The sequence below is a fragment of the Anser brachyrhynchus genome (assembly GCF_964034855.1).
Source record: "Anser brachyrhynchus genome assembly, chromosome: 28".
Classification (NCBI taxonomy): domain Eukaryota; kingdom Metazoa; phylum Chordata; class Aves; order Anseriformes; family Anatidae; genus Anser; species Anser brachyrhynchus.
The window spans coordinates 2,895,789-2,912,366 of NC_137721.1; the positions used below are offsets into that span (position 1 = coordinate 2,895,789).

General features: G+C 42.0%; 2 protein-coding genes and 1 long non-coding RNA gene across 6 annotated transcripts in view; 2 read left to right on the top strand and 1 right to left on the bottom strand.

Moving 5' to 3' along the window:
* The first annotated feature begins 13 nt into the window (after nt 1-13).
* Nucleotides 14-1,738, top strand: LOC308183612 (claw keratin-like). Its single transcript, XM_080569826.1, has one exon. The coding sequence runs from the start codon at nt 456-458 to the stop codon at nt 852-854; it is 399 nt and encodes a 132-aa protein (XP_080425952.1). The 5' UTR covers nt 14-455; the 3' UTR covers nt 855-1,738.
* Nucleotides 1,739-3,240: 1,502 nt separating this feature from the next.
* The window catches only part of LOC308183631 (uncharacterized protein), a 35,944-nt gene continuing 22,606 nt past the window's right edge, over nt 3,241-16,578 (bottom strand). The window contains exons 2-3 of one of the 4 annotated variants that reach the window (XM_080569847.1): nt 10,790-10,932; nt 3,241-4,087 (exon numbers count right to left, since the gene is read on the bottom strand). In XM_080569847.1, coding sequence (XP_080425973.1) covers nt 3,826-4,062 — 237 coding nt within the window. In that variant the 5' untranslated portion in view covers nt 4,063-4,087; nt 10,790-10,932 and the 3' untranslated portion in view covers nt 3,241-3,825. Of the gene's footprint in view, nt 4,088-4,653; nt 5,282-7,141; nt 7,463-9,014; nt 10,154-10,789; nt 10,933-16,578 lie in introns of those variants that run through there. The other 3 variants (XM_080569845.1, XM_080569848.1, XM_080569846.1) reach the window with 3 other exon arrangements.
* On the top strand, nt 10,947-15,538 carry LOC308183661. Its single transcript, XR_013942480.1, has 3 exons — nt 10,947-13,183; nt 13,299-13,419; nt 14,646-15,538. It is a non-coding gene; the product is annotated as an uncharacterized lncRNA (long non-coding RNA).

Consider the following 16,578-nt stretch of genomic DNA (forward strand, 5'->3'; position numbering starts at 1 on the left):
GTTGTGACAGTAGTGTTTCATAGCTCTGGAAAGGATGGATATTGAAACTTTTAGGCATGGTGCTCTGAGCTTCCCAACGCAATTGTATCCTTTGGGTGCTCAGTCTCTTTCCATGTGCTTTGGATGATGTGGTTTTTCTTATGTCCTAAGGGTCAGGGGGAGTAAGTGGTCTACACTAGCTTTCCAAATGAATATTGTCTTTATGCTCTGACTGCCTGATGTGATGCAGAGCATTTCCTGGGGCACAAGCTCCTGTCCTTCGTGTCAGGGAGATCAAGTTGTTTACACCAGCTTTCCAACTGAATACTCTGCTTATGCTCTGACTGATTTACTTGGTGCAGAGCATTTCCTGGGGCACAAGCTCCTAGAATGGGAGAGCCACAGGGTATTTGCAATGTGTTGATATTCTGACCCCAACTCTGCCTTCTCTCACAGTTTTGCCTGCAAATCGAAGGATGTCCTGCTCCAGCCTGTGTGCCCCTGTCTGCGGGGTAGCTGCCCCGGCCCCGCTGGCTGACAGCTTCAACGAGCCCTGCGTGCGGCAGTGCCCCGACTCCACCGTGGTGATCCAGCCCCCGGCCACGGTGCTCACCTTGCCCGGGCCCATCCTCAGCTCCTTCCCGCAGCATGCCGTGGTCGGCTCGGCAGGAGTCCCGGGTGTGGCAGGGGGCTTCGGCGGCACTTTTGGAGGCCGTGGTGGCTTTGGGGGCTATGGAGGCCTTGGGAGCTATGGCGGCCTTTTGGGCTACGGAGGCCTTGGAGGCTATGGGGGCTATGGAGCCTTTGGGAGCTGCGGGTATGGAGGTTGGGCTCTAAGCCACAGGTACCTCAGCGGCAACTGCGGGCCCTGCTAAACTCCAAAGGCCCATGGAATGCAGTGCTGCATCTGCCTTGAGCCTTTACAAACAGCTGCCCTCGATTTCTATAACCAGATGCAGAACAAATCTTTCAGTCCCTCTTTCAGCTGTGTCAAAGCAGCTACTTTAATCTACTGATCCCTGCTTTTTTGCACAGAATAACCTTGCAGATGTGTATCTGGGGGTTTCAGGGTGTCCAGCAATGCCTTCAAAATCTCCCCTCTATCTGCAATACAGCAGAGCAGTGCTCATCCTTGGGTGAGTGTCTCCCCTCTCTGCCCAGATGTGAGGTTCCTGAACAGTGCTAAGAAGGGGGAATCTTTGAGGTGAAGTCCTGGATTGTGACTTGCTGCCGCCTTGTGTTTTTCATGATTTTAATTCATTGTTTCTGTGTTGTTTTGTTTTCTGCTGTCAGTGTCTATTGCCTTTTCCATCCATATTAAAGAATCTCAACTGCATCGACAACTTGCTTTTGGTTTGTTTGTGTGTCTAAATTTGGTCTTTTGATTTTCTGCATTGGTTAGAGACTTTTTGATAATTAATCTCAAGCCATAACGTCAGAAATCAGATGGCAAATTTGTTAGCAAACAGTTTGTGGGAGGTTGAACAGCTTGTGATACAGACCCTTGAGCTGTAGCATGCAATAGATGTAAACAAGCTAATATCCTTATTGCGAGGGATAGATTTGAAAGGAAAAAATATAGCTTAACTTATCTGTTGCTTAGAGATCCTTTTCCCAAGAAGTGTACAATATCTCCAGATTTCTTCATGCTAAGTCGTCTGAGAAATTCAAAGCACTTCTCAGATGCTTGTAACTATTTAATACATTCGTAGTGTATTATTACTGTATTAAATGCTTACTGTTCTCATTAAGTGCTTCATTATTGAATAATAGTCACTTCAAACATGCATACTGAGACATTTCTATATATGCTTTAGTCAGAATGGGATTTTATAGCCTTCAAATTTTTCATTAAAATGTGGGTCTGTACAAACAATCATAATAGACCCTTCAATTAGTGTCTTTGTCTTTTCATCTTAGAAAGCTGGATTTCTTTCTAGCCTTATCTTAAGACTTCCTGGAGCTGAAGAAAGATACGTACTTATGTGGCATTTGGGGCATTTTTAACCATTTCTTTTACCTGTGTCCCCTGTTAAATCCATAAACAATCTGTAGAACTACTGCAACACTGTAATAGTGATTATTTTAAGCTCTCAGTCTCTTACTTCTGCACTGTAAGACACTTAGTAATTTCCAGATTTTATTTTGTAGCTTTAGATATTGAAAAATTGAAATTACGGCCAGTTATAATGTCAGAATAATGACCAGCTAAATTTATAAACCTTAATGTCAAGATACGGGTTGAGCAGCAATCTGCACTGTGCTCCAGGAACAAACATGTCAGGCACCAAAGTCAGTGAGCGCCTTCCTGGAAACAAGCTCCTCAGAAGCCATGAGAAAGCTCCGTCCTGGAACTTGCTGGAAGCATAACCCACAGCTTTTCTTGCAAAGGTGTTCAGTGTAATTTATAATCATGCACCCAGGTGTATCGTAGCACAATTGAGCTCTATTCCTCTTTTGAGACCGCCATCAAAGTGCCTCTGTGTGTGTTCAAAGAATGGCAATTACATTCACAATAAAGGTTCTAGCGTTTAATAGGGATTTCAAAGCACTTCACTGGCTATTTTATGCCTAGACGTTGTTACAGCATCATACTATTAAGAGGTTACTACTGCTGCCAGTTAGGTACTTCAGTCATGAATAATAGTCACTTCAGGATGCATCAAGGGATCTCGCCCTAATAACCACTGCGTGATTGTGCAGCCAGGGAAATGCACGCCAATTCATTGTCATTCAAAAGAAGCCTTACAGTAACACTTGCAAACACTTGTCTTTATGAGTTAGCGAGGTGAACAGAAAGTGTGCAATTTTCTGCTCTATAACAAGTAAGGTCTTTAAATCCAGAAAGTGTTCCAGATACTGCCAGCACAAGAGCAGTTGACAAAAGCAGGGTTTTCTTCCAAATTTTTGGCTTACTCACCAGTTAAAATGGGTTTGCCCACAGGCAGTCTTATGCACTTATAAGCCACTAAGATGTGGTGCTGGTAGCTGTTATGTTCAATGTCCAGGCATGTAGTGTGATGCTAAGGCAAATTTAAAGGAATCTTTCCAAATCCTTTCTAGGAAATTCCATAATGGGTCACTTCCTTTTATAAGGTACTACTGGGTTATTAGTTTGACAAAGGTGAGCTCAGGTTCAGCTGAAAAACTACATAAAAGCTAGAGGACTCACTATATCTCAGGAAAACCAACCAAAATGTATTGAGCTGGAGGCAAAAATCTGCATACATGCGAGTCAGAAAAGGAAAAAACAAGAAGTAATGATGCTATAACATTTTTAATAAGAATAAAGCTCACAATCAAAATCCAATATGATACAGAAAGCAGAAGCAGGAGGAATACATGCAGAGATGAATTTATGCAGAAAATCACCTATTTTTGTTGGTGCCATTTGAGCTGCTACAGCAGCATTTTACTATCAATTTCCTTTTTTTTTTTTTTTTAGTTCAATTAATCAAATGATTCACTTTCTCTTTGGTATAGTTTCCAAAGCAGGGAACTGAGAAACATACCCATAGGAGGACCAGGGCACTAAACTCCAGCTTTCATTAATGTTAGCTGGGAAAGAGCTATAAATAAGTTAAGATGTTGTTTACACTCCATTATGCCCTGTTTCATCACACTACCAGAACCCAAGGAGTAAAGAAGTCAGTAGGAAAGGAAGAAGACAAAACAAAATTTTGGAAGAACACTGAAGAATTTTTACAGAAACACTGAGCTCTCCAAAACACTACTGCCTTCAGTCGCTGTTCTGGACTCAGAGCTCCCACAAGCCATCCCTGTAACAGAGTCCATGAATCCAGATATTAAGTCTCAGTCCTCATTTCCCATTAAATCCTTCTGGATTTAGCAGGGGTAGCAGGGGTAGCAGCTCCCATAGCTGTACCTCCGGGTGTAGCGAGTGGAGCAGGGGTAGTAGCGGGAGCTGTAGCTGGGGTAGCAGTCGCGATACCCGTACAGGCCCCCGTAGCCACGGTAGCCGCAGGGGCTCCCGCAGTCGTACGTGCGGTAGCTGTACACGGTGCCGTAGCTGCACGGGGAGTAGCAGGAATCCTCACACTGGTTCTGGTAGTAGTAAGTCATCTTGGTGCGATGGAGGGAGGCGAGCCTGGAACACAGCAGGAAAGAAAGTCTGTAAGGAGATGCTCCTAACAGCAAATCTCAAATGAATGCTGCGAATACGCAGCAGAAGAAAAAGCCAGCAAACCCAGGCATGCTTCTTGACACTCTCTGTGCTTGTCTATTGTTCTATCCTGAATTTTAATGCTGAGTCTTCCCCATAATGCTCCATCCTGGTCAGCCTGTCTGAATTCTCCTGCCCAGCCCCATTGGCTGCAGCATCCCAATGCGAGGTGGAATCACGAACAATGCTGCCTGCATTGTATGGGAGCCATCAGGGAATAAACAGGAAAGTCCTTCACAGACATACCGAAATAAAGACTTTAAGGGAAAAGAATGATATGTACGGGACTGAAACACTAAAATATTTATCAAGACACAGGGAGAAAAGACTATTATGTATAAATAATGCTCATCAAATCACAACCCTAATTCCCAATGCATTAATTTATAGCATCTGCAGCTTAAAGAGGGATGGGGGAAAGGAGGGGGCAAAAAAGTAATAAACTCATCTCTCCATTTTCCACTAGGTTTCTTAAATCTATTCTGACTTACCCACTTCTGAAGGAGGCTAAGCAGGAGAGGCGAATGCAATGCTGTCAACAGCACGGGCTTTTATAGAGCACCCAGTCCCGCCCAGCGCATGAAGGGCATGCTTGCACCCGGGTCGGCTCCAATTACCGAACACATTTTGCTTCCTTCATGACTCCTCTCATTGATATACCGGTTCTCACCAAGGTTTCTGATTATTGGTCCGGCGCTGTGACATGCAGGCTACACCCTGCAGGTTTCCTTCTTTCATCTCAAAAATAGAGCAATTAAGCTTTGGTATCATCACGCTGGATTCACTTGTACTGTACAGCAGTAAGTCAAAAGAATATGCAAAGACATACAAATTGCCAAATATCCCATTTTTCTGGAGGCCCAGCCTCACTGTGCATTTTGCCCCATTCATTTTCTTGTGCATTTTTTTTCTGAAATTCCTGTGGAAGATGTAACCTCTCCGTTTCAAGTATTTCATAACTTTAATCACCTGTGAAACAGCGCGTTCCTACCAAACCCTTCCACCATTTCCTGTGACTAGCAAAGGGGAAAAGACCATCTCTTTGATTTGATGCCATCACGCAATAGGATATTGCTGTGCTGATTGATTCAGCTAGAAAATTGGCCTATAAACTTTAAAATGGTATGCGTATGACGTCTTTTTAGGAAAAAAAAATCTTTCAGAGACCCAATTCCAAAGCTATAAATTACAACCTTAATAACGCACAGAAATAGGATAACCCAATATACGTTTTTAGTTAACTGTGTTACATAATACTGGGGCGTTTTCCAGTAACATAGCATTAATATTTAAATAATAAATCTCTTTGTACATGGAAATCTTTAATCAGTATTAATGAAGGCTTTGATATTCAAAATTTAGAGAAAGGCCCAGAACATCTGTCATGCCTGTTATTATCCATCCTTTAGATGCAAGTAAACAGCAGTTTTGAGGTGAAGGTCACCGGGAAAGACCGGGATGTTGCTGCTTACCAGGTCATATTGTGCTCACAGGGCTCAGCATTATTCACCGTCATTAACAACATTAAGTTAAACACCTCAACAACATTACAAAGTTGTCCCATTAAACAATATTAGCATCTGGGGGACTTCTCAGGAAAAATACAGTTATTACACAGATATGTTCCGGTTTGTTTTATCTCATTCCTTTTAATGCATGAATCATTTTTCTGATCTAGGTGTAAACAGTTAAAAAAAAAAAAAATCAGATTATTTTTGAATCTAATTACATTTGCATTTACCTTGCTAGGAAAAGATTTCCAGTAGACTGAGCCTGTGAGGTTTTTTGTTTGTTTGTTTGTTTGTTTGTTGGGTTTTTTTTGGATATGGTGCAAAGCCTGGAAATTTCAAATATCAGCATTTCTGGTTGAAAGCCATATTTGTTATTAATTTCTACAGCCTTCATTTTACTGTTCTCATAAAGTCTTGTCTCCTACTTATTATTATTATTCAAAAACATTTCAGATCTCTCCTCTATTCCAAACATCTTTCTCGTACTTCTATTTTTGAGCTAGAAATAATACAAACAAATAATAAATAAAAATTGTAAAAATTGTGATATTCTGACCTAAAAAATGCAATTATGAAACAAAAGCAAACAAACAGGAAAAATGTTTTCTATGGACTATTACTTTTTTAAAAAAAGAAAGAAAGAAAGAAATTCTTTCTTCTTACAAAATCCAGAATCATTGCAGATTTCATATACTGAAATCCATCCATTCCTCCAAAACTGGGATTGCTAGTGTCAATCACTTCTGTTCTCAATATCCTTCCTTCCCTTTCCTGTTATAGCTCTGATTTCACCACACCAATTCTAGAAATATAATTGACTCAGGAAGTCTGAACATGAAAGAAACTACAATGCAATGTCATGCTTTTGGAAGCCAAGAACTGACTAATAATCACAAACCAAGAAAAACAATTACATCAACTGAAGGAATGACGTGCATAAGAAAATTTGTTTTGTGATGAATACAAGTTTAAAGCACAGTAGGCTTCGTCAGATAGATATATAAAAGGGAGAGAAATTCAGGGCTCTCTACTCGCATCTCCGGACTTACGTTCTCACTGAGCTTGGTAAGTAAGACTTACTAGAACATCTTTATTGCTGTATAGATGCTGTTTGTTATATTGTAGTAAAGGGGTAGTTAAAAAAGGCTGTGATTTCACAGCTGTGCCAGTGCATTTCTTTTTGTTAAAAATGGCATATCAGTACAGCTGCATAAGCTTACAAGATTGCTGCATCTAGCTGTGCTATCAGAAATGTCCTTACTTTACGCTATACAGAAGCATCTCAGTCTTCTTTATTTTGAAGCGGACAAGGTATAACATTATTCCAATTATTTCAGTCAAAAAGCGAGTATATATTCAACTCATAATTGACGCATTGATGCAGGTCTGAACAAAGAACCTGCCGTTTGCAGCAGAGCGCTGCCGACTTGCACGAAGGGAGGATTCCCTCCCTGGCATCTTTTCTCACCTCCAGCAGCTGGTGGGATCCACTACTGAACTGGGGGCTGTTCACTTCCAGTCCTTGGGGAAAGGTCAGACACTGGTACAGGCAGAAACAGCTAAATCCTCACAGAGAACCTAATCCAACCAAACAGTTGTACAGCGCTGTTTTAAATCAGACTGCTGATTCCAAGGCAAGGGCAATAAGGAAAAGCAATATGAAATGTTATTAAGGAGGAAAAGAAGGGAAACACACAGACAGGAGTGAGCTGGGTGAGCAGGAACCAGGGTGTAGCACTGAGTGGTGATGTCTGGTTGGTTCCCCTGTTCTCCTTGCTCTCATCTCCTCTTGTAGCTTCTGTGGGGTTTGCTACAAGACAAAAGCTGCTGCTTGGTCTCTGGGGCAGACCTTACCCTCTTCCCTTCTGCTGTGTTCCAGGCTCGCCTCCCTCCATCGCACCAAGATGACTTACTACTACCAGAACCAGTGTGAGGATTCCTGCTACTCCCCGTGCAGCTACGGCACCGTGTACAGCTACCGCACGTACGACTGCGGGAGCCCCTGCGGCTACCGTGGCTACGGGGGCCTGTACGGGTATCGCGACTGCTACCCCAGCTACAGCTCCCGCTACTACCCCTGCTCCACTCGCTACACCCGGAGGTACAGCTATGGGAGCTGCTACCCCTGCTACCCCTGCTAAAGGCAAAATAGCGATTTACGGCTCCTGTATGAATTCTACCTGCGAAACGCTCCCGTGACAACGACTGCAGTCAGGAATGTCCTGGAGCACTTAGCAACTCTCTATAATGTCTTCTGCTGCTTCGCATAACGTGCTTTTAGGGTCAGCTCTTCCTTCATAGCCTATCTTTGTGGACATACTGTATGTTTGATGTGCAGCTTTGCATCAGGAGATGCAGACCAGAGTGGCCGATCCTTGCCGCGCACTGCGGTGACAGCTCTGCTCCACTGCACCACTGCAGCCCCAGAGCAAAGCATCTGCTGCAAGATGTAGAAACTCTACTTCTAGAATGTATGAATCTCTGGATACTCCTCCTTGTCTGCTTCACTACAAGCTGTAACTGCTGTATACAGTGCTTCTTATTCTCATTAAAAGATCTTGCATCACACTACTGCTTTCTGTCATATTTTAACTTCTTTTTTTTTTTATACTTGGCATTTTTAATTATTTACCTGAGATTTGGCAAAAAGGAGCCACTAGCTTTTAAGGTTGGCAGTTTTAAGCAGCTGTGGAGTCTGAGGTGACAGAGGACATATTGGACAACTCAACTTCTGTCTCCTTCAAGACGGTCCTGAAAAGTCACATCCATCTCGTCTTAACTCTGCCCCTCTTCCACAAAACACACCAAAATGCTGTTTCTTTCCAAAATGCTACCTTAGAAATGTGAAGACTTACGAAAATTAAATAAGTATTTGCTGATTAGATCCAGCCCAAGCTGTGCTACATTTAAGGATTCAAAAAGCAATCAAAGTGACACAAAATGCCAGACCCCCTTAGCTTTCTGCAGCTCCCAAAACAGATGCCCCATACAAGACCACGTGGGAGCTCACATTCACCTGTTCCCAGTGCACAACAAGGTTTAAAAATCACCATTTCTCCAACAGAGACTATTTTGCATGGCCAATGTCACTTGTGCAACCCGGGCCGGCACGGTTCCCTGCCTGGGCTGGGTTTAGGCACACATCTGCCTGCCAGCCCGTGCCTTTGGGAAGAACTGTTTTACGCGCGAGGACAAGAAGAAGGCGGATTCCCACGATAAGACGAGGCTATGACGGGAAGTCATCCTTCCCAATAATTAACAGGAGGGCATGTGACAGGGAGGGAGAAGAGCTGCCGCAAGTAAAAGTGACTCTCAGCATGATGACAAAGGGATGAACATACCGGGATGGTTCCCAGGCTGGAGCCACCTGCAGCCACAAAAAGACAGCAAGATTTCCAACAGGAGGCATTTTTCCTCCCGATCTGCAGGAACTTCATCTCTCCAGCCAATGCCAGTCTGTGTGTGGGAGGCGGATTTAGGCACTTTGGTGCTGATGTTCCCTGGTGGCTAGGTGCTCAGGGAAGGGACAGCTGTCAGGTTCCTTGCCTCATCCCTTAAGCGCCAGGTGCGACTGATTCCAGCAGAAGTGAGGCTCGTGTGAATATGCATCCACATAAAAGCAGAGCATAGAAATGCATCAGAACCTCCACTTATTCAACAGGTCGGCAGAGGACACAGCAGAAGAGAAATATGAAGAAAACAAGCCCACAAGTCCAAGGGTGAGCTGCCAAAACATCAAGCAAGCTCTGGTTTGAAAATTCACCAGCCTGGGCTACAGGAGCACGCTGTGTACTTCAGGAAAATGATTTCAGACGAATAACCTACTAACAAAGGCTTTTCATGGTCACTGTGCTGAATTGTTTCATTGATTAACACTGAAAATGTTCTCGCCTGATACAACAGTAAAAATTCAAATCAAGGACATGTTTCCCTCAGCTGGTCAGGGACTGCAAACTCAAGAGTCTGAAGGTATTTGGTTTTCATTTAAAAGTAGCTCCATTTTATGCATAAATTTATTTTAAATGTTTAACAGAAATTATCTGTTGATTTAATATATTGCGACTCATATGTTCCAGAGTAACATAAAGAAAATGTAAATGGTTTGTCTTTCAATACTGTGTATTACTGTGTAATAATACTGCATGTTATTTTACTTGTTCCCAATGTTCAATAAAAATATTTAAAATTTTATGAAATACATTTCATGATTAAAAAAAAAAAGTAGAAGAAAAGAAAGAAAGAAAATGAAATTAGTAGATTTTTTCAATAAATATTGTACAGCCATAACATGACATCAGAATAAACTGGGAAAAATGGATCACATCTGAAAAAGTTATGTTTTTTTTGTGTACCCCCCCCCACACACACACCCTATCTGTATGTATTTACTAGAACATTTATTATTTGTATATAATCTTATTACTGGTATGTTAGGAGAAATAACTATGCACTTAGCATAGCTGAAAAGTTAAAGACAAAATAGAAAAATCCATCTTGAAATAAAATGTCAACATTTTTCACAAACCTTTTCAGAAGTTTTTGTGTTTGTTTGGTTTTTTTTTAAAAACATATTTACACATATGTTAGTTCTGAAATAAACTCTGCTACAATGCAGCCTGGAAAAGTAAACCAAATGAAGAAATAATGCAGGAAAAAATCAGTTGTTTGATAAATGAAGACGACAAAAAGCAATTTAAGTTTTATGGGGATTAAAGCCCTCAAACATGCAATGTTCTCATGAATCAGGGCTCTTAACTAAATGTCTTAATATATTTTCCTTGGTGCATTTGACCTCATCTTCCTAACAAAATTTTTTATAAGTTATGTTTCCAGTTACTGACTGAATGCCACTCTGTGTCTTAAGTATATTTAGGGCATTACCCTGTATTATTCTTGTTTGTAGGTACAGAATTAGAGGCATTAGTGATTTACACTTCCTGAGCTCAATTTCTGATTTTCAAGACTTGGGACATCAAAATAATTTATTAATTTTGAGTTAGGTAACTGAAAAATCTCAACTTTAACTTTTGGGGACCAGTAATAGCCATTGCAGTTCTCCCCAGCTGCTGGTGAGGGACTTGGCCTCGGCCGCAATGCAGCAGGTGCATCGTCTTACCTTCACAAAGAGCAACAAAATTAATGTATTTGCACACGCCAGAACATCAATTAATATAATTGATTTCCTCAGCATCAGGGGTCATTCCTTCCTTCTCATCTCCGCATGACAATGTGACGGTTACAGGCTTCCTTCGCTTCAAACTTTTTGGGTCACTGCAGTTTTTTTATCATTTGGAGGTCATTGGAGATAGAACAAAAGATGGAGATGGACAAAAGATTAACAGATCCTCAGACTAGAGATGACTAAGAATCAAAATTCATACATCTGGGATATTTTTAACATTTTAAACTTGTATGCAGTCTGAATTAGAAGGAATTTTATTTGTCATTTATTTTGATTTACGCATTCTCAGGGTGTTAAAATATTAATAACAATTATTTATTATTCTATATTATTCTATGTTATTAATATTAATAATAAAATATTTTCTGAGAAGATAATGGAATCCTATTTGATTTCATTACTATCCCACTACACTTGCTTTCAGGTATACCTGGTCACATGGTGGTCCACAGTAGTGTTTAGGCACAGTAGTTTAGGTGGTCCACAGTCGAGGGGGAAAAAAAAAAAAGAAAAAAAAAAAAGAGAGAAACCTGTATGCACTTAAAAGTTTTATGCATCAAAAAATAAAACCTGGTGCACCACCTGTTCCTCAATGAATAAAAATTTCTACTGCTAGACTGCTAGAGTATCTGAAGAGGCAAGTATTTTTTTTTCAGTTTCCTTTGCTTCCTAATGTGCCTGTAAAAGAGCTTTCTATTTGAGAAAAATAGATACTTTCTCCTCTTCTAAAATACATTTAGTTTTTGCCTTGAATACTTTTTTTTTGGTTTAGTTCACTACAGAAAACCAGGAAATTTATAAAAGTTCAACATTCATTTGGGGAACTATTATATACGTATATAAAATGGAGAGGGGAAAAAACGAATCACATAGTTTATATCTCATCATTGTCCCTGCTCATACCATAAAAAATTCATTCAGGATATCACCAAATTATTATTATCACCAATGCAAATGTAAATGAAGTTTTATAATGCTCATGTTAGCAGCATATTTAGAAGTTAAAACTTTAAATATTATTTTACACCAAATTTTATTGATGCTGGTTTTCAACCTCATCTAACACCACCCTCCCAGAGGAGGCAGAGCACAATACATAAAGCCAAGAGCATTCTTTTTTTTTTTTTTCTTCAAATACCTCCTTGTTTGACCTTCACTGCAGTGAGCCATTTCTAATTTGCATATTAAATGAGGATAATAACAGACATTCTGGAAGTGCTGAGCCTCATCAGAATTTATGGTATCAATGCTCTTCCAAAACAGTCATTAAGGACTTACTTTAGCAATGTTTGTATTATTTAAATATTAATGGTTTGTTAGGTGCCGCGATGTTGTATAATAAACAACAGAACAGGGAGGGAATCCCCGAGCTGAGCTCTTTTTGTTTTCAGTCAAACTAAAGCACCACACTCGTCATCATCCTGGCACGGCGCAGGCTGGCACGGAGATACAGCTGTATCTCACTGGATAACACACCACACAAAAAAACAGGCTGATTTCTCCCTTCTCAGCTTAGTATAAGCCCTTTTGCCTTGGGTAGTTTTTAGCACTTCACCAGCCTTTTCATTCAGCTGAAGCTTGGTGGAAGCCAGGCACGCGGCAGGACCTCGCTGCAGGCAGAGCCTCCACCCAGCCTCCCCAGCAAGTGCCTCCTACCAGTCAGGAAAGCACGGTCCCCATCCTCCCGGCCTCCACGGCCTTCCTAAGACTGCTCTTCCCCTTTTCACTATTGCATTCCCTATGAAAGGCCAGCAGAAAACCCAGATTTGTTCTGCACTACCAGGTCATGCAGTAAAACTTGCCCCGACAAAGCTGTAAAATCACAAGACATTGATTTGAGCAAGGTTTTCTAAGAATTTTATCCAGAAATGAGAGAAAACAGACCCCTAGAAAAAGGCATTAAACCTTAGACACATTGCTCAGATGCTAATTTAATTGATCCTGTGCCCTGGCCTGTCCATCTCATAGTGTGTATGCCAAATTATAGACAGTAGAAGAACCTAAAGGAATCAATGGAACGCCTGTCATTAATTGAGACGGAAATGAATCAAAATGCTTGGTAAAAGCCCTAAGCACATGCTATAATGCCTCTTTCCACCTCAGGTGTTTTAAGTCACCTTAAAATGTGCTCTATCTGCCTCCCTTGTAGGGCCGTAATGCAGAAAGAAAGTCTATGTGCTCCCCAGTTCCATGTGCAGTGCAACTGGTACTGTTCAGCAGATCCTCCAGTTTCATTCGCAGATCCTCCAGTTTCATTCTGTCCTCCTTTGTGAGAATTCCCAGAAACCCACTTATCCTGGAAAGTTTTAAGATGAAGGAATCTCACAGGTAGTAATCACAATGTGTTACCCGAGGAATTCGAAAAGTGTCCTAAATGCGGAGGAAAACAATTATAGCAATTGTACTGTTGATGTACTTCCGAAATGTGTTTCATGACTACCAGGGAATGGAAGCACGTGGAGAATCGCACCTATTTCCACGGGTCTGAGAAACCGTATAAAAGCACTCGCAACCCCCTTGCTTCTCACACCACTCCTCTTGGTTTAGCCTCCTCGGTGAACTTGGTAAGTGCAGAACCCGTTCTCTTAGAGACTCTTTTAACTTAGAAATAACTCCTTTACTAACATTCTCTGATTTGTAATATTGGTATAAATATTTTATCCTGTACTTTTTAAGCTGTTAGAGTAAAAAAAAGGGGGGCATTGATGAGCCAACATTCAGGCAAGGAATTCAGATAACGTTAGCGAGCTGTGAAGCCTAGTAAGAGTTTTATGTTTACATACTAGAAAGCAACAGCTTTACTCTATTCCATTTAAACAGCTGAAGAAATTTTCTTATTTCTTTTGACTTGGTGACTCTCAACACTAGCTGAAATGTTGGATAATGGGCAGAAATGTGTATTGCGCGATGTAGAAACAGCTATTTTATGGAAAGATGTTGCAGTAAGTAATGCAGGCTGGACATGGGAATTGCTTTATTCTCTCTGAAGTCACCAGAGCAGCTCTGACATGCAGCAGTAGAGGAATTAAACCTTAGCACCTCACTGTGCAGCAGAGTATTTTCAGTATCCTTGCTACAGCTGACATTGAAAGGTGTTTGAAGTGATGTAGGACAGAAAAAGGAGTAGTTTACATGCTGAGATTAAAGCCAAACAAGGAGATTATGTCCTAGGAAACGTGCCCAGGACCAGCACTAGTACCAGGTCCATCTGTGGCCCTGGACCCCCTGATGTGAGTGGCCCTGCTTGAGCAGCGCTTGCACCAGAGGGACCCAGAGGTCCCTTCCTACCTCAACCGGGCTGTGATTCTCTGGCTTCAGTACACTGAACTTGGCGTACTGTACATGAACGCATCTAAAAACTTTTTAAAATGCTGTGTGGGATTCTCATCAGACATTAGAACACCTACAGGTGTGTGTCCTGAGCTGCAGTCAGTCTAGCTGTCAGGGTTAACGTCAGCTTGCCCATCCTAGGAACTTGGACACCAAGCGCTCCCACACATATGTTTGGATGTCTCTATCTGCAAACTGAATCTCCTGTAGCCAAAGTCCAAAAATACAAGGTATCAGGTTCATTTTTAAGAAGAGAAGCTAAAGAATAGAAGTTGTGTCTCAGCATTGAACATAGTGAGGGGGGAGAACAGCAATTGGCTGGATAAAAATAGATGTCAGAAGAATATCCCAAGACTGAGCCATTTGCTCAGTACCCCTCCAAATCCCCCACCTCACCCAGCCACCGCTGGTGCTGCGCCTTGCACGCTGAGCCTACCCTTTACCTGTTGCTGTCTTTCAGGTTTACCTCCCTCCACCACCCCCAAGATGTCCTGCTACTACGTGTGCTGCTCCCCCTGCTACAGGTCCGTCAGTACCTCCTACCGGGCCTACAGGTGCTGCAGCCCCTGCTACAGCTACTGCTGCAGCCCTTGCTACAGCTACTGCTGCAGTCCCTGCTACAGCTCCTGCTACAGCCCCTGCAGCTACCGGAGCTGCTGCACCCGCTACTACTACCCATCCTGCTGTAACTACAGCTATGGGTGCTGCTAGACCTGATAAACCCAGCAGGAACCTGCAGTGAGGATCTACCCCGACCCAGCAAGCACAGACCAATGGATCATCTCAGAGGCGACATTTTCAGGAGTGCTGAGCCCCTGCGGCTGCAACTGAAGCTACCAAGAACGGAGAGCTTGGCTGCTCTCTAGAATTTCTCTGCATTTCTATTTTTGCTATACTTTCTGTCTCCTTGTTCCTGTGTTTCTCAGCTACGAGCTTACTCTTGATAGTCTCCTGCATTTAGACCCCTTTGGCAGCAATAAGAACTATCTGCAGTTCATTTGAAGCTTCTTCCAGTTGCCACAGCAGCGTTAAAGAACTTCTGCATCAGTGAAAATTAGCTCTTGTGTCATCTGCATTTTCAATAACTACTTCCAGTAAGGTGCTGCAGTACTGCGTAATGGAGAAACATGACGGCTGTGCCTCCTTTGATCTGGATTTACAAGTACCTTAAGAACGAGCAACACAGCTTTCACAAAAAGGAATGTTCTGTATAGCATAGTGTAGTGACTCATCTACTCTAGCTCTTTTCAGCATGCCAAAACTATAATCTTTCTGTATCTGTGTCAACTTCTTTTCTTATTGCATTAAAATTTTTCTGTATGGAAAAAAAAAAAATCAAAGTTCCAGTCTTCTTTCGCCTGTCCCTTGACTACATGAATACACTGAAAGCAGTAGCATTGGGGGGGGGGGGGGAGGGGAGGGGGCCTGCCTCTTCTGCTGGCAGAGCACTTTATACCCCTCCATGTTCATTGAAGCTGGCCCAAGTAAACGTGCCATTTTCCTCCCTCTACTCCTCAGAAATCTGAGAAATCCCACAATTTCTCCCTTTCCCTTATTAATTGAAACTATTACAGATGTAAGGTTAAAATATTTCAGCATAATAAGGCTGTGATGGTCTTTTTTATGTTTTAAAATAGAAGAGTTAGTCCCAGACCTCTGTTGAGAATACATAAAAGAAAGTTCAAGTGAGTACAATACTCCTATTCCCACAAACCATATTCAAATATTCTTTCAGAATCACAATTTCCAATCAGATTACCATCTAACAGACAAATTGCTGTAGCAGCCAGTGGAATTTTATACATCTATAAATAAATCTTACGTTAAATTCAATAGGAAAAGTGTCAAGGAAGAAGTGGTGACTTTCACTGTCTTGATGGTGGCCTTGAAAACCTAAAACATTGCCTCAATCTTCCACGCTGGGTAGACAAAATCCATTTCCCTGGGTGCAATTATAATAATAATTCAATAAATCCAGGGGCTGAAAACTGGAAGACTGAGAACGAAAGGTGGAAAAAAAAAAAAGGCAGCTTTTCATAAAAAAACAATACAAATGAAACAACACTCGATGTCCCCAGGGCATTTTGGCAGCTCTCGGCTGCCAGCTGCCCCTGGCCAGGGAAGCGGTGAGAAAGCGCCGTCATTGTCCTCCCACACAGCCGCAGTCTCTTGCTTAAGTCAGCCCTCTGCCCATAAAATTCGCTTGGAAAAAAAAAAATAGGAAAAATCAGCTGTGACCCAGCTTCCTTCCAAAGCACAGGCTCTGAACCCACTCTCCAGACCTGACAGACACATGTGCCCTGCTGCCTCACCTTGGAGGTGCTGGCTGCTGGAGATCCACTTCCAACAACGTATTTACTTTGCAAGGGCAAATTCCTCCCTCTCCACTGGGG

What these genes read in the sequence shown, in the direction of transcription:
- LOC308183612 (XM_080569826.1), top strand. Translation starts at nt 456, where the DNA reads ATGTCCTGCTCCAGCCTGTGTGCCCCTGTCTGCGGGGTAGCTGCCCCG.